This window comes from Thunnus maccoyii, chromosome 3 (genome assembly GCF_910596095.1).
Source record: "Thunnus maccoyii chromosome 3, fThuMac1.1, whole genome shotgun sequence".
Lineage (NCBI taxonomy): Eukaryota > Metazoa > Chordata > Actinopteri > Scombriformes > Scombridae > Thunnus > Thunnus maccoyii.
The window spans coordinates 37,047,446-37,072,567 of record NC_056535.1 but is presented as its reverse complement, the minus strand read 5'-3'; the positions used below and the strand labels follow the sequence as shown (position 1 = coordinate 37,072,567).

The 25,122-nt window shown below is 40.0% G+C and overlaps 1 protein-coding gene across 1 annotated transcript; it reads right to left on the bottom strand.

Annotated features, from left to right (window-relative positions):
* Positions 1–81: 81 nt before the first annotated feature.
* Positions 82–14,179, bottom strand: LOC121894233 (phosphatidylinositol 4-phosphate 3-kinase C2 domain-containing subunit beta-like). Its single transcript, XM_042406681.1, has 5 exons — positions 13,877–14,179; positions 4,148–5,049; positions 2,228–2,328; positions 324–484; positions 82–233 (listed from the first exon to the last, which is right to left on the bottom strand). The coding sequence occupies exons 2-5, from the start codon at positions 4,973–4,975 to the stop codon at positions 109–111; spliced, it is 1,215 nt and encodes a 404-aa protein (XP_042262615.1). The 5' UTR covers positions 4,976–5,049; positions 13,877–14,179; the 3' UTR covers positions 82–108.
* Between the last annotated feature and the right edge of the window lie 10,943 nt (positions 14,180–25,122).

Sequence of the window (25,122 nt, the reverse complement as noted above, 5' to 3'; positions counted from 1 at the left end):
AAATGAATGTAAAGAGATAAAACAGCTCTGATGATCAGCTCAGAACAAACACCTTCAGGATATCTGAGGGACGATAATGAAGCAAAAGCAGCACAGACGGCAGAGTTCTTACTTGTGGAGGAACTCGTCCTGTCCGCAGACCTTCAGCAGGTAGTCGTCCACGTCCAGGTGATCCAGGTCGTCCTGCGCGTAGCACAGCGTCTGATAGATCAGCAGGTCCACGGTGGACGAACCTGACAGACAGCGAGGACACGCCGAAGGTTATTTCTGTCTGTAGATGTGTCACACATCTACAGACCCGACATCCACACGCGGCGTCTTACCGTCGCAGGTGAAGGTGAGCGGCTCTCTGAAGTGCTCGCTGATGATGGTGACCTTCACGCTGACGCCCAGACCCTGATGCAGCTCCTCATGGCCGACTGACGGAGACCAAACGAAGCCGGCGTTCTTGGAGCGGTCGCTGTGCGGGTACGCCGAACGCAGGCTGCGGAGAAAACACACGGACGGCAGTCAGTGACGTTTCTACGGTCTTCAAGCAGAAGATCATGTGACCGTCTGCAGGTGTTTTATACCTGCATGTTCACACTACACTCCTCACATCAGAGGAACTCTGGGAACCAATGTTCTTCTTCTATCTTCTTCTGTTTGTTTACATATATCTCTCCCTCCAGGATTTCACTGTGTTTTTCTGATTATTGACGCCAAAAATGTTTGATTCTGCAGCAGCTTTACTCAAAAATTGTGATGTTTTATGTCTCTTTGTGGTAAAATTTCAGGAAAATGAAGAGTCGTATGTAACGACTTCCTGCAGATCACAGAAACAACACAGCTGAACATGAGAACCATGAGGACTCAACGTTCTGTAAAACAGAAAATACTGTACTTGAGTTCCATTTATAACTTTTATTAAATAAACTTTCAGCTCAACATCAGCAGCAAATTAGAATATTTATCTAGTTTGATGTTTGAGGCAGATTATGTCTCCTGACTCACTGAATCAAACCTCATCTGGGAACATTTGGGAACATTTGGGAACATTCGGGAACATTTGGGAACATTTGGGAACAGTTTTGCTCGTCTATGGCATCGTGTTTGTTGGCAGGTGAGATTTGTCGCCACACCAAACGCCACGATTGGTCCAAACCACAAACAGCTGCTGATTCAGACGTTTCATGCAGAGAAGTTGTGGAGATTTCTTAAATTTGAGGTAATTATTGTGATGTGATAGGACAGTTTCCTGGAGGGAGTGATGATGTCATGCTCATTAATGTGAACATTTGTATGTATTGATCTGTAGATGTCGTGTGTTTGTCCTGCACATATAATAAATTAAAATGAAATAAACTAAACATACTGAGAACAAACAGCTGATCTGTTGTCATGACTACAGCTGCAACAATTATTTTCATTATTGATCAATCTGTTGATTATTTTATTGATTATTGATTAAGTGTGTGTGCGTGTGTGTGTGTGTATATGTGTGTGTGTATATGTGTGTGTACATGTGTGTAAATATATGTGTCTATGTGTGTGTGTGTGTGTATGTGTACATAAGTGTGTGCGTGTGTTTATATGTGTGTATATAAGTGTGTATGTGTGTGTGTGTGTGTGTGTATGTGTGTATATAAGTGTGTGCGTGTATTTATATGTGTGTATATATGTGTGTATGTGTGTGTGTGTGTGTGTTTATATGTGTGTGTGTATGTATGTGTGTGTGCGTGCGTGTATGTATGTGTGTGTATGTGCGCGTATATGTGTGTGTGTATGTGTATGCGTGTGTATGTATGTATGTGTGCGTGTGTGTGTGTGTATTTATATGTGTGTATATATGTGTGTATGTGTGTATGTGTGTGTGTATGTGTGTGTGTGTGTTTATATGTGTGTGTGTGTGTGTGTGTGTGTGTGTGTATGTGTGTGTGTGTGTGTTTATATGTGTGTATATATGTGTGTATGTGTGTGTGTGTGTGTGTGTTTATATGTGTGTATGTGTGTGTGTGTGTGTATGTGTGTGTGTGTGTTTATATGTTTGTATATATGTGTGTATGTGTGTGTGTGTGTGTGTTTATATGTGTGTATATATGTGTATATATGTGTATATATGTGTGTATGTATGTGTGTGTGTGTGTGTGTTTATATGTGTGTATATATATGTGTGTATGTGTGTGTGTGTGTGTGTTTATATGTGTGTATATATGTGTGTATATATGTGTGTGTGTGTGTGACTCACACATCCAGCATGTGGCAGAAAGCCGCCACCTCCTCGTCTCTCTCCTCAGACACTTGGAACAGTTCGTATCCGAACCCGTTCATCCTGGAGCCCAGAGACACCTGTCAATCACACACAGAACCGACCAATCAGAGGACAGTATTCCCAGAGCCGAGCTCTAGTCTCAGGACTACCGCATCGCTAACCGTCTCTCATGTTTGACCGTGTTAAAGTGTTTTTAACTCGGTGGGCGTCAGTGAGGAAATGTGAGCTGCTTATCAAAACACCATAAAGTCATAAAACTGCAGCAGGAAACGATCTGTTTCACTGTGTCAGCAGGATTCAGAGCTGCTGCTGCTGCTGCTGCTGCTGCTGCTGCTGCTGCTGCGGCTGCTGCTGCTGCTGGGTAAAGATATCACGATGATCACCTGACACTTTATTCACTAACAGTCTCTGCAAAAAGTCCAAATACATCAAAGTCAGTTTAAACTCTGGAGACAAAAGTAAATTGTTTCAAAGTTAAGACTTAAAATGACTTAAAATGACTTAAAATGACTTAAAATGCAGCTCAGTGTCTCATAAAATATAATAAAATGATCAATAAAGTTCATGTAAATGTCACTCTGAGTTTAATTAGACGGTTTAATCACATGATCGATGATGAGCAGGAAACATAAACATCATCAGGCTTCAGCTACATTTAATGTTTCACATCATGAGACAGAAATATCTCTGATCTTCTTAAAAAAGTCCCCTATGATAATTCCTACATTTATTTATAGCTTTAACTTTAACCTTTAAGTATTTCATCATATTTATAATGACAGCTGATAATATTTCTTCATATATTATAAAACATCTGGTCACATACATGAGTGAATATGTCTCATATATATAGTTATATTATTTATATCTAAAAATTATATATATATAAAAAATTAAATACATATAATGTATATATATATATTTATATATGTATATAATTTATATACATATATAAATATATCTGTATATATGTACACTGATTTTTGTTTATTGATTGATTAACAGTATATCCTGATATGTGTTGCTGATTGTTGTTTATTGATGAACAGTATATCCTGATATGTGTCTGTGATTGTTGTTTATTGATTAACAGTATATCCTGATATGTGTCTGTGATTGTTGTTTATTGATTAACAGTATATCCTGATATGTGTCTGTGATTGTTGTTTATTGATTAACAGTATATCCTGTGTTGCTGTGTTTGTTGTTTTATTAGCGTAGAGTGAAACTCTGCTGGAGCCACTTTACTGAGAAAATAACACAAACAGAGCTTTTGTTGTTGTTTACTTCACTACATCAGTAAACACCAGTTTTTGCTGGTCAGTCAGCAGTTCTGAACCCGTCAGTGACTCCGAGTCTCCTTCCTGCTGTCAGTCGTGTTGCTGTTGTTGTTTCCAGCTGGTCCGACCGGTCAGACCGCTGACGGCGTGTTCACTGTCAAACTGTGACCATGATCAGTTTCAACACGCCGGCAGAGAGCCGGGAGGAAATGTTTGTTTATTCACACACAGCTGGAGACGTCAGAACCGTCTGAATACGAGCTGCAGTGAGTCTGATATTAACTCTTCAGTCAGATCGTTCCTGGTTCTAACCAGGAAACCTGCTAACTTTGGTTTTAGTCTTTTATTTAGAGGAAGTTGTTGCGGGTCTGTATTGATGTGTTTATTGATCCCTCCAGCAGTTATTTTGTGATTATTGTGGCCAAAAATGTTTGATTTTGCAAACATGCAAACTGTATTGTAATTTGTTGGCCACAATAACCAAGAAAACCTGTGAAATCCTGGAGGGAGTGACTAATGAACACGTGACATCATAATGACATCACATGGCTGTATATTATAGGCAGTGAACACCACTCAGTTGTCACAGCAACCAGAGAAATGTACGGGTTCTCACCGGGTCTGCAGAAACCCGCCGCTGGTTCTTGTTGCTCTTGGGAACCGGGACGTAAGTCCTGGGAGGGACCTGAGGGGGGAGGGTCTTACTCCGAGCCACGGGCTTCCCTGATTGGTCCCCGTTGACCCTGCGACCTCGGGGCCCCTGCTGGCCGTTGAGGCGGGACAGTGAGTCATTGATGTTGTCGTAGTTCAGCTCCCCGGAGCTCACTTTGGGCCGATCCACGTCAGGCGTGAACAGGTTGACGTCACGAGGTGCGACAGACCCCCGTGGGGGTAGGAAGGGGGGGTTCTCGGGCCCTGACAACGGGGGGAGGGGGTTTCTCGGTGGGATGGCTGGGGGCACGTCGTCTGGAAGAGAGGGGAAGCCTTTAGGTAGAAACCCTGACCCAGATCCATGTGAGTCCCCGAGGCTGTCCAGGATGTACAGGGAGTCTTTGAAGCCTCCCTGAGGGGGGGGCACCCTGGCTGGGGGGGAGCACGGAGACTGGGACCCTCCAGGCTGGTTCAGGGAGGAGTCAGATCCAGAGAGGCCCCTCTGTAGGCCTCCTCCCGTGGGAGCAGGGTGGGGCTGGTTGGGGGCAAGGTGGGGCCGTTCGATGGAGGGTACCGGGCTCTTGGAGCGGGTCTGGCTGGCGGTTCTGGAGCCAGCCTGGCCGGTCATGGTCCCGGTCTGGGTGCCACTCTGGTCCTGCTTGAGTCTGGAGAGGGCGTCGTACTCCATCTGCAGGGCCTCGGCCAGGACCAGCTCCTTCTGACTGAGACCCAGAGCCTCCAGGCAGCCCCAGCCCGCCTCGCCGCCCTCCTTCTGGGTCTGAGCCGCTGACATGATGTCTCCTCAGATGGGGGGTGGGGGGGCGAGCTCTGCAGAAGTGCTGCTAACAGAAGCAGCAGGAGGAACCGCTGAGGACAGAGAGACACAACACAGTCAGAAGACGTGATGACATCATCAGTACGTTATCATTCCGTTTCGTTATGTGCAGCTCGGCTTGAATCAAAGACTCAAACCGTTCCACTAACACCCCAAAGCAGGAGGCCGGTTCAGAGCCGGTGTCTAATCTCAAACCAGTTCTTCACATTCCAACAGCCAAACAACCGGCTCTCGACAAGACAAACTGGTTCCAGAGTGGAACCAACTCTTTGCTGGTCTAGAAGATAGAAGCGCTTACAGGAGGAGCAGGGGGGGCGGGACTATCAGGACCAACCAAAAACAAATCTCTGGCAGAGATTCTGAGCCAGGCTAAAAGCTGTTAATATGTCACTTTATTAAGTTTTCATATTTTTTCAGGTGAGAAAGTAACGATGTAGATTCTCAATATGTGGCCAGTTCATCCAAATAACTGTTTGGAAATTTGCTGCGACGTGTTTTGGAGATGTGAAGGAACCACGAAATTAGCACCAGACAGCAGCCAAAAAACCCATGGTGATCAATTGATTGGCTGCTAATTTGAACATTCATAAACATTCGTAACAGTTCGTATCCGTTCATATCCGTTCGTAACCGTTCGTAACAGTTCGTATCAGTTCGTAACCGTTCGTAACCGTTCGTATCCGTTCGTATCCGTTCGTAACCGTTCTTAACCGTTCGTAACCGTTCGTATCCGTTCGTAACCGTTCGTAACCGTTCGTAACCGTTCGTATCCGTTCGTAACCGTTCGTAACCGTTCGTATCCGTTCTTAACCGTTCGTAACCGTTCGTATCCGTTCGTAACCGTTCGTATCCGTTCTTAACCGTTCGTATCCGTTCGTAACCGTTCGTATCCGTTCTTAACCGTTCGTAACCGTTCGTATCCGTTCTTAACCGTTCGTAACCGTTCGTAACCGTTCGTATCCGTTCGTAACCGTTCGTAACCGTTCGTATCCGTTCTTAACCGTTCGTAACCGTTCGTATCCGTTCGTAACCGTTCGTAACCGTTCGTAACCGTTCTTAACCGTTCGTATCCGTTCGTAACCGTTCGTAACCGTTCGTATCCGTTCTTAACCGTTCTTAACCGTTTGTAACCGTTCGTATCCGTTCTTAACCGTTCTTAACCGTTCGTAACCGTTCGTATCCGTTCGTATCCGTTCGAAACCGTTCGTAACCGTTCGTATCCGTTCTTAACCGTTCGTAACCGTTCGTATCCGTTCGTATCCGTTCGAAACCGTTCGGAACCGTTCGTAACCGTTCGTATCCGTTCGTAACCGTTCGTAACCGTTCGTATCCGTTCTTAACCGTTCGTAACCGTTCGTATCCGTTCGTAACCGTTCGTATCCGTTCGTATCCGTTCGTAACAGTTCGTATCCGTTCGTAACCGTTCGTATCCGTTCGTATCCGTTCGTAACCGTTCGTAACCGTTCGTATCCGTTCGTAACCGTTCGTAACCGTTCGTATCCGTTCTTAACCGTTCGTAACCGTTCGTATCCGTTCGTATCCGTTCGTAACCGTTCGTATCCGTTCGTAACCGTTCGTATCCGTTCGTATCCGTTCGTAACCGTTCGTAACCGTTCGTATCCGTTCGTAACCGTTCGTAACCGTTCGTATCCGTTCGTAACCGTTCGTAACCGTTCGTATCCGTTCTTAACCGTTCGTAACCGTTCGTATCCGTTCGTAACCGTTCGTAACCGTTCGTAACCGTTCGTATCCGTTCGTATCCGTTCGAAACCGTTCGTAACTGTTCGTATCCGTTCTTAACCGTTCGTATCCGTTCGTATCCGTTCGAAACCGTTCGGAACCGTTCGTATCCGTTCTTAACCGTTCTTAACCGTTCGTAACCGTTCGTATCCGTTCTTAACCGTTCTTAACCGTTCGTAACCGTTCGTATCCGTTCGTATCCGTTCGTAACAGTTCGTAACCGTTCATGTCCGTTCGTGTCCGTTCGTATCCGTTCGTGTCCGTTCGTATCCGTTTGTAACCGCTCGTATCCGTTCGTATCCATGTTTTTATGTCTTTTTTCATGTGAAGCACTTGCTGCATGTAATTTATTGTGCTGTAAAGCACTTTGAGTTGCATTTCTTTAATGAAAGTTGCTACTTAATTAAAGTTATTATTACTATTATTATGATGTGATACAGTCTGTCTTCAGTGTATTGATGTTATACTTAATGGTTCATTGAGTCGACAGTCTGCAGTGAACATGGCTTAGATGGTAATGTAGTCCGCCATTGTTGTTGTGTTTAAAGTTCTTCTTCTCCTGCTTTTATTGTTTCATGGCGGGTGGCAACCAGCGTTACGGTGCGTTATCGCTGCCCACTATGTTACAGTATGAAGTGGTTGAAGTTAGCGTTGCTAGGAAACCGGAGGCGACTTTACTCTCCAGCCTGTCGAAAAGCAAACTGGTTCTCAGTAGGTTCACTGTGAACCAGCACCAGGTTCCAGTTGGTGTAAAGGAGGGTTAACACAATGCAGCTGTATCTCATCAACGTTAACTCGAACCAGGCTTCGATGATCTCGCCGTGCACGGAGGATATAAACAGCAGTGATCTTCTCAGCAGCACAACAAACCTGCTGATGGAACGATGAAGAATATAAAGGAGTCTTCACTGCCTCAGTTAACAAGGCGAGGGAGACGGATCAGCACACAAATCACTGACAGATTAAATGTGTAAATTATATAAACCTACGGAGGAGAAGGCAGTGGTGAACTAAAGGTTAGAGGAGTGAGGTCACTGGTTCAATCCTCCAGGATTGTAATGGAGTATTTTTACTTGGCTGTATTGGTACTTTTACTTAAGTAAAGGATCTGAGGACTTCTTCCTTCTCTGGTATTAAATAACCTCAACTTTAAATCTTAAATCTGACTCCAGGATGAATAAATTTTCTTTATTTCTCAATACTGATGAAGCTTTTGTGAGTCTGACTGGTCGTATTTGCATGACAGCAGAGGCAGTGAGACAGCACAGAGTCTCTGTTATAAACTGAGACGTCTTTGTTGAGCCGCGGGGACGTCCCAGTTTAAACCTTTTCCCAGTTTAAACCTTTTCCCAGTTTAAACCTTTTCCCAGACTCCCACAATAACAGACTGGATGTCGATGTGTTTGTGTCGCTGCTGCAGCCGAGTGTGAAGGAAGGAAACACGACAACAATAAGAAGGAAGGAAACCAAACTGTGAGGAGGGAAAACCAGCAGAGACGTTATTAAAGACTCGTTACATGAAGACGATGTAGATGTTTAAATCAAAGCAGGTCCTGAGAGGGGGGGTGGACAAAAAAACTGAAACACCAGACAGTCTAACGGCATCCAATAGAACCGACGTGCACACACGTTTACACTCAGCGAAGTAAAGAGAAGCACTGACGTAGAAATCTCCAGACCGCTACTGACACATCGCCGTCACCTCATTATCAATCAGTTTCTAGATTAATTGATTAGTTTGGTCCATAAAATGTTGATCAATGTTTCCCAAAGACGACGTCAGTTTACTGTCACAGAGACTAAAGACACATTTAACGAGCTGCAATCAGAGACTTTGGACTTTTTCAAATAATTCTGATGATCAACTAATCAATGAACTGATCATTGAGACTCAAATCTGTCTGAACTGTTGAGCCTGATCAATAACATCTCTTATACAAGATCAATCACAACAACAATAAACTGTATTCTGTCATTTAATAATCAATGAATCATTTTAGTCGTTAATATAACTGATCAGTCCGTCAATCAGTCAATCGATTAGTTTATTAATAGAGAAGATAACTGGCAGATTAATTAAGAGATATGATCGTTAGTCTCAGCTACAGATGATCTCTTACAGTCTTCTTCTGTTGTCGTCTTATCGTCTGGACGGTTTAATCATTAACAGACTGGTCAGACTGGTCATAATGGTTGATTATTGATCGTCTGAGTCACTTTACACTGTTGGACTCTGATGTTGTTCGGGAGGGGGGGAGGTGGGGGGGGCGGGGGCTGACCTCTGACCTCTGACATCATCAACGTATGACACCTTGTGATCTGGAAAAGTACAGACGGGCTGTTTACTGGATAGAAACCAGTTGGGAGACCAGTATCACCAGTGCTTTATTAAACCATCAAAACCTTCGTTTGCTTATTTCATAACATGTGATGATGTTCCGAAGTCAAAATAATGACGAGAGAAATGAAAGTATTTAAATATTATTATTGATCACGTTTACAAGCTGAAACTGAATAAAGTTTCTTCTTCATGAGTAAAATATTAACTGTTTATTGAGGTTTTTATTTCCCTGTTAATGATCTTTTCATTTGATCCTGAACTTTGTAAAGTCATATAGATTAATCATTGATCATCCTTCTGACGTTCAATAATAATGATTGACAGCGTTTCCTGCTGTAATAGTTTTGTCATAGATGCAGTGAGACGGTTTCAAGATTAATAATAATTATTTTCATTATCAATTAACCCGCCGTTCATTTTCTGGATCGTTTGTCTATAAAATGTCAGAAATAAGTTTAAAAAGTCTTCAAATCTCATAAAAACGACAGAAAAGCTTCACGTCTGAGAAGCTGAAACCTTTTCTGGTTTTTTCCTTTAAAAAATGACTAAAAGGATGATTTAATTATGAAAACAGTTGCTGATTGATTAACTGATTGATTAACAGACTATCTCAGTATCACTGATCATCTCATATCAAACTAACCCTGATTTTCATTATTTATTCATCTGCTGATTATTTTATCAATTAATCCTTTAACTGATTTATATTCAAATGTTTATTCTCGTCTTTAAATATTTTGTTTAGTTTGATCAAAAGTCCAGAACAGAAAATATTCAGTTTACTTTTGTGTGACAAAGAAAAGCAGAAAAGATTTGATTTTCACTCTAAAAGTGACTAAATTGATGATTGTTTATCAGAACGGTTGCTGATGAACTTCCTGTGGATTACTGGACAGATGTTTGCAGTAAATATCATCAATGATATTTGGATTTATTTTGTTGAGTGAAAGATGAACCAATAAATCAATAATCATGATGTGTTTGTGTTGTTGGGGGGAAGTGGGACACAGCTGGTTTATTCCTCTCTGTGGGGGGGGGGGGCGTCATGTCCTCCCCTCCCCCCTCTGTGTCTGTCGGCTTTGAAACAGAGACGAAGGATCAGAAGCTGCTTCCACACAGACGTGAACACAAAGCTTTACTGCTTCCCACCGAACGAACACGACACCACGCAGCAGAATCACACACATATCAGCTTATTAACCAATCAATCAATCAATCAATCAATCAATCAATCAATGGATGTATAATAACAGCTGGATGTATAATAACTGGATGTATAATAACAGCTGGATGTGTAATAACAGCTGGATGTGTAATAACTGGATGTGTAATAACAGCTGGATGTGTAATAACTGGATGTATAATAACAGCTGGATGTATAATAACTGGATGTGTAATAACAGCTGGATGTATAATAACAGCTGCATGTATAATAACAGCTGGATGTGTAATAACTGGATGTATAATAACAGCTGGATGTGTAATAACAGCTGGATGTGTAATAACTGGATGTATAATAACAGCTGGATGTGTAATAACTGGATGTGTAATAACAGCTGGATGTGTAATAACTGGATGTATAATAACAGCTGGATGTGTAATAACTGGATGTGTAATAACAGCTGGATGTATAATAACAGCTGGATGTGTAATAACTGGATGTATACTAACAGCTGGATGTATAATAACTGGATGTATAATAACTGGATGTATAATAACAGCTGGATGTATAATAACTGGATGTATAATAACAGCTGGATGTATAATAACAGCTGGATGTGTAATAACAGCTGGATGTATAATAACTGGATGTGTAATAACAGCTGGATGTATAATAACAGCTGGATGTATAATAACAGCTGGATGTATAATAACTGGATGTGTAATAACAGCTGGATGTGTAATAACTGGATGTGTAATAACAGCTGGATGTGTAATAACTGGATGTGTAATAACAGCTTGATGTGTAATAACTGGATGTGTAATAACAGCTGGATGTGTAATAACAGCTGGATGTATAATAACAGCTGGATGTGTAATAACTGGATGTATAATAACAGCTGGATGTGTAATAACTGGATGTATAATAACAGCTGGATGTATAATAACTGGATGTGTAATAACAGCTGGATGTATAATAACAGCTGGATGTATAATAACTGGATGTGTAATAACAGCTGGATGTGTAATAACTGGATGTGTAATAACAGCTGGATGTGTAATAACTGGATGTGTAATAACAGCTGGATGTGTAATAACTGGATGTGTAATAACAGCTGGATGTGTAATAACTGGATGTATAATAACAGCTGGATGTGTAATAACAGCTGGATGTGTAATAACTGGATGTGTAATAACAGCTGGATGTGTAATAACTGGATGTGTAATAACAGCTGGATGTGTAATAACTGGATGTATAATAACAGCTGGATGTATAATAACAGCTGGATGTATAATAACTGGATGTGTAATAACAGCTGGATGTGTAATAACTGGATGTGTAATAACAGCTGGATGTGTAATAACTGGATGTGTAATAACAGCTGGATGTGTAATAACTGGATGTATAATAACAGCTGGATGTATAATAACAGCTGGATGTATAATAACTGGATGTGTAATAACAGCTGGATGTGTAATAACAGCTGGATGTGTAATAACTGGATGTATAATAACAGCTGGATGTGTAATAACTGGATGTGTAATAACTGGATGTATAATAACAGCTGGATGTGTAATAACAGCTGGATGTATAATAACAGCTGGATGTATAATAACTGGATGTATAATAACTGGATGTATAATAACTGGATGTATAATAACAGCTGGATGTATAATAACAGCTGGATGTATAATAACTGGATGTATAATAACTGGATGTATAATAACAGCTGGATGTGTAATAACAGCTGGATGTGTAATAACTGGATGTGTAATAACAGCTGGATGTATAATAACTGGATGTGTAATAACAGCTGGATGTATAATAACAGCTGGATGTATAATAACTGGATGTGTAATAACAGCTGGATGTATAATAACAGCTGGATGTATAATAACTGGATGTGTAATAACAGCTGGATGTGTAATAACAGCTGGATGTATAATAACAGCTGGATGTGTAATAACAGCTGGATGTGTAATAACAGCTGGATGTATAATAACAGCTGGATGTATAATAACAGCTGGATGTGTAATAACTGGACTAAAAATGGCGGCCATTCAGTCGCATACACCAAAAACAGTTTCTAGCTTCCGCGTTGTGCGGCGCACTGAATATGCTCAGCAGTGTTTCCCCCGCTGGCCCCGCCCACAAGTTCTCGCCATAGACTTTACATTGTGATGACGTCACAGATTTTTAAATCACTTTTCTCGGCTCTTATAAATATAAAACCTCCATGGATCAAAGGTCATAATAGAAAGACGCGTCCTGCCAGCAGTTTACAGACGTCTCCGTTATAACGGCGGTCTGTCCGGGTAAAACCGTTATTAATCATAATGCTGCAGTGACCTCTGGGAGAAACTGGCCGCCAGGCTGAACGCCGCCGCATCAGCTCTTATTATACATCCATGCAACTGACACATCACTATGGAGTCCGCCATATTTCTCTTTTGGTCGTTGCCATGGCAATGCGCGTCCATGAGTTTTGGGGGGCGGAGCTTCTGACGGAGCAGGAGGGAGGGATGTACTTGTTCAGGTGTTTAGTTTCCTCCAGTGACTCTGCCTTTAACATGTGATCAGCTGTTAGCAGATGACCTGCTGGTTTCTAAACAGACTTATGGAGGTTTATTGATGATGTCTGACGGTTATCAGCTCCATCAGAAGCCACTGGATGAACATTTACCTTCCTACTACCTTTTGATTTGAAATATTATCATCTACAGTTTCTCTGTAATTATGGCCACACCCCCATGATGACGTCAGCCTCATAGTGTTTTATGAGTTGTTTACATTATTTGTTTATGTCGTTTGGAACAAAAGAAACATAAATCCAGCTCTAAATGTGCCGCAGCTCCTGAAATCACACAAACACATGAACCTGTTTATGCAGCTGTGTGGTTAAGACAGGTGTATGTGACGTCATTGAAGTCAGGTGAACTGTATAAGGTCAGAGAGCTTTTTATTATGACGTTGCGTTCGCTGTTGCCATTTATGTTTCTGTAATCTTAGTTCAAATGTGATATTTCCGTTTATTCTCCGAGTTGAACACAAACGTTATTGGATGTGAATTTAACGGGAGGAAACATCTGTCCGACAGCTGCTGCAGCTGCAGAGACTCTCCGACCGAACTCCAGCCAGAAATCTGCCACTCCAGCGCGGCCTGGAGCGGCTTCCACACCGCCTACTGACACCGACCTTTACATCTGGACACGTTATTTACTGCAGAACATCGTTAGTTTTTAGATATTCGAAACTTTTACCGTCGGTTGGTCTGCAGTTTGCACGCAGGGCGGTGGCACGTCGGAAAGGTTAACTAGCATCTACTGAAATAAACTCATTTTAGGTGAATTATATGTGCGCCGATTGAAGCCGTTGACCCTGAAACTCGATAAACAGCCATGAGGCAGACCGGGACGGGCAGCTAACCGGGTTCAGGCTGCGGGTAGTTCGGACTGTCAGATGTTTGAATGGAGTCTGGTCGGACCTTCTCTCCGGAGGAAGGACCGTGTGCAGGAGCCGCTGCGGAGAGAAATGCGTCGGGACATTTCGATAATTTAAAGCGGTGTTAGCTCTGCAGTTAGCCGCTGCTGAGCGTGTTCAGGTGGGGAAGCCTTACCTGACTGTCGCTCTATGGTCTCCGGGAGCGGCCGGCGGTCTCCATTTTACTTTCCTGACAAAAATTACATCGATCCCCTCCAACTGCCGATCCCTTATCGATATATCCTGGCGGATTACTAGTTTCCAGTCGCCGGTATAAACGGTATCCCGAACATTCAGGCGGTAAACCGGCCCAGCGGCTCCGCTGTGTCCGCCTCAGCCCGCTGGTTGAACAAAGCGGCTCCGGCGGCTCTGTGAAGCCCGCTCTCTGGCCCGCTGCTCGGCTTTGCGTCAGCCGCTCGCCGGCAGCATCTGTCGCTGGATGCTGCTCAGCCTGCCGCCTGCGTCCTCCAGCGGCCACTCGCGGTATTGCAGCGACCCCCTCCTCCCCCCTCCCTCCCCCCGCGGCCCATAGACCGCCATTATAACAGAGACGTCTGTAAAACTGCTGTAAAACGCCTCCAGCGGACAACAAGCTCAATTATGAATCTTTCTAGTATGAAGTTTTGATTCTCGGAGGTTTTATATTTGTAAAACTTTCCTCGAGCCGTGAAAAGCGATTTTAAAATCAGTGACGTCACCACTACGTAAAGTCCATGGGCCGAGCGGAACTCGTGGGCGGGGCCAGCAGAGAAACACTACTGCGCATGTGCAGTGGGGCGCATACAACAAGGATTTTTATTTTATTTATTTTTTATTGTATCATGTTTAAACTATATGATCATCTTCAACCAAAACAGAAACACACAAATATAAAAAAACATGAGATGACAGAACTGTACACACATTAAATATTTAAATCTTTATCTTTATGTTTTAATTGCTTTATTATTCTTCAGCCCATATAATGTTTCAATATAGTGTCTGATTTTTTATATTTTGAATTATATGTGTGGTTTCTTTTTAGTCCATTTGCATTTGTGAGTGTCATATTTTCCATATAAGATAAAAAGGTTCAAAATGAACACTTTTACAATCGATATCATTCTTACCATCAAAAATATAATTTCTCTTTTTTCTAAATGAATTGTTGAACCCGTCATCATCTTAAACATATACTCTATATCTAATCAAAATAGTTTTGTACATAGGCAATCATACAATGAATGACAGATGGTCTCAGTTTCTTTATTGCAAAACACTTTCAATCAACATCGTTCCTGAATCCTGAAGCAGCTGGTTCACAGGAAAAATCAAGTGTATTATTCTGAGTGAAACTTCTCTGGTTTTATTGGCAATATAATATTTATTATTGAAACTGACTTCACATCTAGAGAGTAAAATAACTGGCAGGAGGATTTGTGGACGCCTAAGAGGATTATTAGTACATTTACTGTCTGTGACACATATACCATCTAACATAAGGTTACATTTAAATTCACATCAAATGTTTTATTTCCTTGTATTAATCTCAAAAGACCAGAAGGTATCAAAGATAACTGCAATTTCTTTTCTTGAAATTCTTTATTTCCTGAGAAATTCTCTATAAGTTCATAGAAACCAGTTTCATTTAACCTTCTATTGCATTGTGTTGCCATATGTAGCAACAGCTACTTAATGTCAGTTTTACTAAAAGGCAGTAATATAAAATCCATCCACCCATTCAAGTGGGATCTTTTACTTTGATAGGACAAGTAATTGATCAGATCACATTACCAGAGAATCCTGTTTGCACGTCCATTTTCTACGGACATCGACACTGAGGAAGTCATGATCTGAGGGCTCCCAAAGTTGACTAATCGTTTAATATTTAGCCAAAAATCCTTTAAGAAAAACATTTAAACCAGTTTAGACATGATAAGTTTTCTGTAAAATGGTAAAATGAATCTGTGTGCATTCAGCCTGTTGGACTGTAACTGACTTTATTTTTAGCACTAGGCTACTCTGAGACTATGTTTACAACGTCTGATTACATTTAAAAGGAAAACAAACATTATTTTTATTTATATTTTGTAATTTCAGATATTTTGTAACCACAGGAAATCACAGTTTTAACAGAGGGAATAGTGATATTCTGCTCAAATTACATGTTGGTCTACTTTTGTGTCAATAAGCCAATAAAACAGTTTTAGCAAAAACATTTTCTTCTTCTTCCCAGAAGATAATATATCGTAGATGCTTTACAGTACTTTTGATGTCTAGTCAGTTATTAGCATTATGCTGCTTTCATAACATGCGAGTCAGATTCTTCTAGAGGGAAAGAGAACGAAGATCTTCCACCAGTGAAGATGAGCCAGCGGGCAGTGATGAAGAGGAAGATGTTGACGTGAACCTGGATGATTATTACGATGTTATTATTACCATACAGTCCAAGTGAAATTGAAAGTATTGGGTTATACATTTCATTAAGTATAAGTTGGATTTGTTTAGTCTTGTTTTCAGTAAAAAGATGTTTTTATAGAATAATAATAATATATAATAATATAATAATAATTAGATTTTATGGTACTTTCCACAGTTGTGCATTGTTGCCATATGGCAACAATTTACCAACTACCCCCCTTAAAAAATGTTTTGAATTTTCAAATATTTCAATTATTTAAGTCATTTTAAGTTATAAAAACACATTAAAACATTTTTATGATTTTTAAGTAATAATTCATGCAATAGAGGGTCAATAACTGCGTCACCGACAATAATTCATTTTTAACCCACTTATCAATAAACAATGTTTTCTTTGTAATATCTTTATTGTTCCAAATCAAACATTTATGGGGAGAAAATTGTGTTTCTAAATAATGAACCAGGACGATACGCTTGTTTATAGCAGGCAGACGGTGTAACAGGATCTTATTTATATCAAAACTGCAATGCAGGAGGAATTCAGTATCACCTACTTTTAATTTGCCACGGTGAACATTTTAATCTTACTCGCCATGCGCGCTTGCATTTTTTAAAAATTTTGCACCATTTGCCCTGAACAGTGTTGAGATTAAAAGATATTTTATTATCAGTGCAGTCTGTTTGGTTTGCGGTGGAACAAAACAAAAAAGTTGTGAAAATAACTGAATTCATGTTTATTCTACAAAGACATTCTAAAATAATCTGGACAATATTATTGGTGCCATTTAGAAGTTGTAAGAAATAATTGATTTGTACTGATGCTTTAAGCAGACTATTGAGTTTTAATTAGTATCACGTGTGTTTTCAGTCTCTCAATCACTCAGCAGCCAGTTTAAAAGGAGAAAGTGATTCACTCTGCTGTTTGAGAAGGTCTGACGACATTAAAAGAAATGTAACAGCCAATCATGGTCAACGTAAAGGTTACGAGATCATCTCCAAAGAGCTCGATGTTCCTGTGACCACTGCTGCCGATATTATTAAGAAGTTTAAGGCTGATGGAGCTGCAGCCGACATCTCTGGACGTGGTCGCAAGAGGAAAACTGTTTGAATGGTGGAGAAAGAACCAAAGAAAACTTCAATACAGATCCAAGCTGATCTTCAAGTTCAAGGTACAACAGTTTCAAGTGGAAACATCCGTCACTGTCTGAATGAAAATGGGCTCCATGGTAGAAGACCCAGGAAGACCCCACTTCTAAGAGGGAGACACAACAAAGCCAGACTGGACTTTGCCAAAATGCATGTTGATAAGCTGCAGTCCTTCTGGGAGAATGTACTTTGGACAGATGAAACTAAATTAGAGCTTTTTGGTAAATCACACCAACCCAGATGTTTACAGAAGAAAAGATGAAGCCTTCAAAGAAAAGAACAGCATGACTACTGTGAAACATGGAGGATGTTGCTTTGCTGCTTCGTGAATCTGTGCAGCACAATGAAATCAGAAGACTATCAAGGTATTTTGGAGAGAAACATGCAGCTCAGTGTCAGAAAGCTGAGTCTTAGTCGCAGGTCATGAGTCTTCCAGCAGGATAATGACCCCAAACATACATCAGAAAGCAGCCAAGAGAGGATGAGAAGAAAACGTTGGAGCGTTCTGAAGCGGCTGCTTTGAGTCCTGATCTGAATCCTGCTGAACATCTGTGGAAAGAGTTGAAACCTGCAGCTGGGAGACGGCAGCCATCAAACCAGAGAGAACTGGAGCAGTTTGATCAAGAAGAGTCTGAACAACCAGTGAAGAAGAGTCTGAACTACCAGTGAAGAAGAGTCTGAACTACCAGTGAAGAAGAGGCTGAACAACCAGTGAAGAAGAGTCTGAACAACCAGTGAAGAAGAGTCTGAACAACCAGTGGAGAAGAGTCTGAACAACCAGTGAAGAAGAGTCTGAACTACCAGTGAAGAAGAGTCTGAACTACCAGTGAAGAAGAGGCTGAACTACCAGTGAAGAAGAGTCTGAACTACCAGTGAAGAAGAGGCTGAACTACCAGTGAAGAAGAGTCTGAACTACCAGTGAAGAAGAGTCTAAACTACCAGTGAAGAAGAGGCTGAACAACCAGTGAAGAAGAGTCTGAACAACCAGTGAAGAAGAGTCTGAACTACCAGTGAAGAAGAGGTTGAACTACCAGTGAAGAAGAGTCTGAACTACCAGTGAAGAAGAGTCTGAACAACCAGTGAAGAAGAGGCTGAACAACCAGTGAAGAAGAGTCTGAACTACCAGTGAAGAAGAGTCTGAACTACCAGTGAAGAAGAGGTTGAACTACCAGTGAAGAAGAGTCTGAACAACCAGTGAAGAAGAGTCTGAACTACCAGTGAAGAAGAGTCTGAACTACCAGTGAAGAAGAGTCTGAACTACGAGTGAAGAAGAGTCTGAACTACCAGTGAAGAAGAGGCTGAACTACCAGTGAAGAAGAGGCTGAACAACCAGTGAAGAAGAGTCTGAACTACCAGTGAAGAAGAGTCTGAACTAGCTTGACTGTAAAGGCTGAGCTACTAAATATTAAGTTTAGGGGACCAATATTTTTGGCCATTTTGTATTAAATAATATATTAAGTTGTAAATCAAAAGCAAAGTTTCAGTTATAGTCAATGTGAAATAAAGAACGATGGATCCCAGATATTTCTGTCAGTTTCAACTTAATACAGAGAAAATTTAGTTTTTTTAAAAAGAGGTGGAAGGGAACCAATACTTTCATCTGTATATACTGAATATATAATATACTGAATAGGCACCAGTTTCACTCCAGTATCCAGCTCTTATAATACATCCATAGTCTACATGGATGTATAGAGAGAACTGCAGACGGCGTCAGAGGCTGTATTTCTTTCTCTCTCAACCCAACCGATCGAGGCAGATGGCGTCCACCTAGAGTCCGGCTCTGCTCGAGGTTTCTTCCCGTTAAAGGGGAGTTTTTTCCTGCTGCTGTCACCAACACGTCAGTGAGTCACACCGCTGCGCTGGGTCACATGTTCCTTCATCATGAAGAGTTTGGTCACGTTGTAGCACAACAAGCTGGTGAAGAACCGCAGACTTCACATCAACAGACCCTGAAGTCTCATTTTCATTCTCAGGAGAGTAGTTCTGTGTAATTCTGACTCCACTGAGCATGAGTGGGAACGTGGTTCTGTTTACAGAAAGTCATGACTGTCAATTTTTAAAGTTCTGAAAATTATTTACAACTTTTAAAAAATGTATAAATTGTGCAAATACTGAGAAAATGGCCCTACTGCTCACTGGATGTATTACCTCAGTAAACACTTTCCTAATGAGTTTATGATCTCAGTCACTAGTTTCAAGTCTTCTTCAATACATCATGATGTTCATTTTGTAATTTATGGTCCCATTTAGAGTAAAATAGACGATAAAGCAGCGTATGCTTTAGGACGAGGCAACGTTGTGATTGACGAGTCGCTGCCACGGCGCTGCCTGATGTGAGGAGCTCCTCCACGTCACTTCTCATCACTTCTGGCTCCAAAAAACCAAGATGGCGAAGGTCAAAATGCCGAACTCAAGACTTTAAAACACGAGTCTGCAAACTAATTGGTGAGTTCACGGTGGCTCCCTCCATTATTTCTTTTACAGTCTATGATAGTTTGTAAAGTCACTTTTTAAAAACATTTTTAGGCTGTTGCGACACTTCAACACTTTAATTTTCCTGCTCTGGCTCAATAAAGTTTATTTGTTCTCATCTTATACTATATGTATACTTTTGTACTCTATACTGCTTTTTTTTAAATTCATTTAATCAAATATGTGTTTTATTGTATTCATTTTCTTGTATGTTACAGCTGCTCATCATATTATATACAGACTGTGAGATGCAACACATGAATCAAATAAGTTAAATTATTTATTGGGTCAATGCTATAAACATAGATGTAGATTTTTAAAAGTTAGCTTTGGAAAATTATGTGAAACTACTTTTTTAATTATTTAAATTTTTTTTATATACTACAACTTTCTTTGTCTCCTCAATTTTTTGTGATTATTTTTGACTCAGTACACTTTATAGTGACTGTTTATGTTGGTGTGTCTGACATTTTGTACCTTTTCTTTTAGTTAATTTCATGATTCATTTTGTATGTTTTCTATTTTTAAGGTTTGTTAAGTTGTTTTTTTTTGTTTTTGTGACACTTTAATACTTTAATTTTCCTTGAATTAAGTATTTTATTTTAAATGCATTAAGATTCTGTAAACAGTTAGCATAGTATACTTTATAATACTTTATTTTCCTTTTTATATATTCTTTTTTCTGTATACAATGGAAACTGCTTATAGTGATCACAGTTACAATGATCAATCGCTTATCAAACAGCTCGGGACAGAATCATTCCTGTGCAAATGCTGTTTAAATAATTTGCTTATAGTGATCAAATAGTCCACTTACAGTGTTCATTTTGGGTCTTTTCATACATAACAACATATGGAAATGTTTTTAAAACTACAGTAATTCTCCCATGATACATGTATGATGTGTGTTTATCAGGTGTTGCAGCAGCTCTGCAGGGTTATTGTGTTTATTTGTAACCATCTGAAACCATCTGAAAATACCGTTTTCTTCCTCTTCTCACTACCACCGTTTCTCTGAAGCTGTCAGCAAAGCCTTACTTTACTTTTAAACGTTATCAAATGAAGATGAATGTCCTCCCCTCTTCCTAGTAATGTTTTCGTCCTCCCTCATGGCAGAGTTACAGCTCTAATCAGTCTGATCGCCGGCTGTGATTGGCCACCGCACCGTTACGTCTGGTTAACTTCCTTGCTGCGGCCGCCCTGGGGCCCCTGCAGCCCCAACCCCCGCGACCTAAACGCACAACCCGAGGCTGTTGCTGTGTGCACAGTGAAATCATGACAGGAAGAAGAAAAGTCTCTCAATGAAGTTTATGACAAACTGCCAAAAAAACGAGCCAACGAGATGCAGCAGTGAAACCACAAGCGTTTAAACAGCTGTTCTGTATTGTGAAACAGTAAATAAAATTCAGTAAATATCCATGTAATAAATATACAAATGTCAATTAGATGGTTATCTGCATAAGAAATAAAGAAAAAGAAAAAAAAATCAGTTATAATCATCATCTGTTTATAGTGATCAAGTTTGTACTGTTTACAAGTATAAACAGTAAACTGTCATTATAAACGTTTCCGCTGTATATTGTTTTCAGCCTGTTTTCTTCAATCTGAATACAAACAACACAACTTTATTGCTTGCAGTGTAAACGCCAATCCTTCCCATCATTGACCCTAAACCTGGCGTACACTCTGCTCATGTTTTAACTCGTGTTATTTGTACACCGATTGGGTGAGACTGGGTTGATTGTTTTTTTTTATAATTTTATTTGAATTGTACTTATGTTTATATAGAATAGTACTTATGTTTTCTTTATTATTTACATGCATTATCATGTGAACAAATTAATGAGATAAAATGTCTGGAGGTTCATGAAGTCTTTGTATTACAGGATATTTACACAGTGAAGATAATAAAGCAACACAACAGCAGAATTAGTCCTTTAATTTGTCTTCATGTCAACAAACACATCTGAACAATCATCATTTTAAAAGCCAGTTCTAGGTTTTAATCTTCGTTTATACAGACTAAAGTGCTTTATGATAAAACTGATTGTGATTCAGCAATAAAACATTCTGACTTGATTAAATCACAGTTGAATGTGATCTGTGTGATGAAAATTAAAAACAGCATTATATTAACAGAAAAGGCCTCATTTCCACTGTAAGAAGATTCTGTTTGGCTTTATACTTTCTTTTCTTTTTGTTCCAAATACACAGCATCTCTTTTAGTATTGATCTGTTATTGTCATCTTCAGTGTTAGAGACAAATTATATTAAATTTCTTTTCTCACGTTAAAATGCAGCTGAAATTTTACCTCCTAATGACTCTTTATATCATAATCATACTTAGTGTCTCATAATTACAACAAAAAATCTGATTATAACATGTTTTCTTGTAATTATGACATAATTACAATAAAAATATAATATGAAAAATAAAAAATAGTATTTGTGTACATCATCATTATATATACAGTTATTTTCATTTTAAAAATCCAGTTTCTTGTAATAATGTGATATGAATTGCATCAGTATGAGATCTTTTCATATAATTATGACTTCCATATATAGATAAGTAAAATTTAGCACATTGTAATTATAAAGAAAAGCATCTCAAAATATGAATTTGGTAATTTTTTCATCATTATGATTTCTGAAAGTTTAACATAATTAGCATCTTGTAATTACAACACAATTTTGTATCTCATACTTACAAGACACATATATCGTATATTTTCTTGTTATTATGACTTCTGTATTTATGAACATGAATAGGACCGTCTACAACAGAATACAGATGTTAAAGATACATTTTTTTCTCACATGTTAAAGTGCAGCTGATACTAAAAAGTCCTTTTTTTCCTGAAGAATCTCCTGCAGACACACAGAGGAGATGTTTGTTTTTATCTCTTCATTGTAAACGAGTTTCATGATGTCCGTCCGTCTTCAGCCAGACATTTCAGAGGAAGTACAGTCGACAAAAGTCTCTCAGGTCTGATTCCTGACCATTAAAATACATTTACACTCAATGCATTCTTGTAATTACATGACTAATTACATGACACAAAATTACAGTAATTACAAAATACAAGATATGTTTTTTGTAATTATGAGATACAAACTTTGTAATTACAACAAGCACACACTGTGTCTTTTGTCTCTAACATATTTTTCCTGTATTTCAAAAATACATGAAAATGTCAATAAAATTACAAAAATATACTGTCAATTTACATGTCTACTGTAAAATAACATGTAAAATGGATAACTGTTAATTGCCATAAAATTTCCATTAAAAAAGAAAAAGTAGCTTTTTTCACAAAAAAAAGACTTAAAATGTGTGTATTTGTATATATAATTATAAAAGAAACGTGACCTTTTACAAGGAGTCATTTTACACCTGATTATTTCTATAATAGCACTGTCAGTACATTTTTATTGGAAATTTGTATAAAAATTGTTTTTAAAGTTGGAAATACCCTTATTTGTCATTAAAAAGCCAGATTATATGCAAGATTTCATGTAAAATGAAAGTGACAAACTGTATGTTAATTATGGAATTTACTGTATTTTCCTGTATTTTACTGGTGCTCCATCTGCTGGAATAAAACCATCTTTTATATTTTTTACAGTGTAATTACAAGAGAAAATTTCTCTTTTTCCCTGTAGTGAGGCATTGTGCTGCCAGTCTTCATACAAGACACCAGTCTGATCATGGTTGTGAGATCTTTTCTTATAATTATGACTTTGCAGCCCATGATAACAAAAATAAATCTTGCATATTGTAAGAACAAAATATGAATCTCAAAATCCAACGTATGCAACACAACACATACACAACAAGGACATCAGTGCATAACTTCTGTTCTGCATTTTTATTGTAGCCCATTGTAGCTCATAATTATGAGATCTTTTATTGTAATTTTGATTTGTTTCTTTTAAAATGACAGGTAGTTCATCTTTTAATAAAAATAATGTCTTAATTATGACTTCTGTTTATTGTAATCATGACTCAGAATCTCATAATTACAAGGACAAATCTTATATTTGTAATTATGTAACAAGATGTGAATCTTGATTATTGTAGATAAATATGATATATTTTCTCATAATTTTTACTTCAGAATATTGTAATTTAACACAAATTTCTTGTAATTATGACTCAGCATTTTGTAATAAAGAGAACAAAATCTCGTAACTCATGAGATTAAATATTTTCTTGTAATTATTTATTTTCTCATGATTAGGACTTCTGTGTTTTGTAAATAAACAGCATAAATCATAATCATAAATAAAATGTTTACATACGTATTTCATAATAATGAGCCCTTTTCTCTTAATTATGACTTCTTATGTCCTCCTCAGCGTGTCCTCAGCGTGTCCTCAGCGTGTCCTCCTCAGCATGTCCTCCTCAGCGTGTCCTCAGCGTGTCCTCCTCAGTATGTCCTCAGCGTGTCCTCCTCAGTGTGTCCTCAGCGTGTCCTCAGCATGTCCTTAGCGTGTCCTCAGCCTGTCCTCCTCAGCGTGTCCTCCTCAGCGTGTCCTCAGCGTGTCCTCCTCAGCATGTCCTTAGCGTGTCCTCAGCCTGTCCTCCTCAGCGTGTCCTCCTCAGCATGTCCTCAGCGTGTCCTCCTCAGCATGTCCTCCTCAGCATGTCCTCAGCGTGTCCTCCTCAGCATGTCCTCCTCAGCATGTCCTCAGCATGTCCTCCTCAGCATGTCCTCAGCATGTCCTCAGCATGTCCTCCTCAGCATGTCCTCAGCATGTCCTCAGCATGTCCTCCTCAGCATGTCCTCAGCATGTCCTCCTCAGCATGTCCTCAGCGTGTCCTCCTCAGCATGTCCTCCTCAGCATGTCCTCAGCATGTCCTCCTCAGCATGTCCTCCTCAGCGTGTCCTCAGCATGTCCTCAGCTTGTCGTCAGCTTGTCCTCAGCATGTCCTCAGCATGTCCTCCTCAGCATGTCCTCAGCGTGTCCTCAGCATGTCCTCAGCGTGTCCTCAGCATGTCCTCCTCAGCGTGTCCTCAGCATGTCCTCAGCGTGTCCTCAGCATGTCCTCCTCAGCGTGTCCTCAGTGTGTCCTCCTCAGTGTGTCCTCAGCGTGTCCTCAGCGTGTCCTCAGCGTGTCCTCAGTGTGTCCTCCTCAGCCTGTCCTCAGCCTGTCCTCCTCAGCATGTCTTCAGCATGTCCTCCTCAGCATGTCCTCAGCGTGTCCTCAGCATGTCCTCCTCAGCATGTCCTCAGCATGTCCTCCTAAGCATGTCCTCAGCGTGTCCTCCTCAGCATGTCCTCCTCAGCATGTCCTCCTCAGCGTGTCCTCAGCGTGTCCTCAGCGTGTCCTCCTCAGCATGTCCTCAGCATGTC

Coding starts and splice junctions, on each gene's coding strand:
- LOC121894233 (XM_042406681.1), bottom strand. CDS start 4,975: ATGTCAGCGGCTCAGACCCAGAAGGAGGGCGGCGAGGCGGGCTGGGGC. Junction 2,329..4,147: donor GGCGGGTTTCTGCAGACCCG/GTGAGAACCCGT, acceptor TGTGATTGACAG/GTGTCTCTGGGCTCCAGGAT. Junction 234..323: donor GCTCACCTTCACCTGCGACG/GTAAGACGCCGC, acceptor GCTGTCTGTCAG/GTTCGTCCACCGTGGACCTG.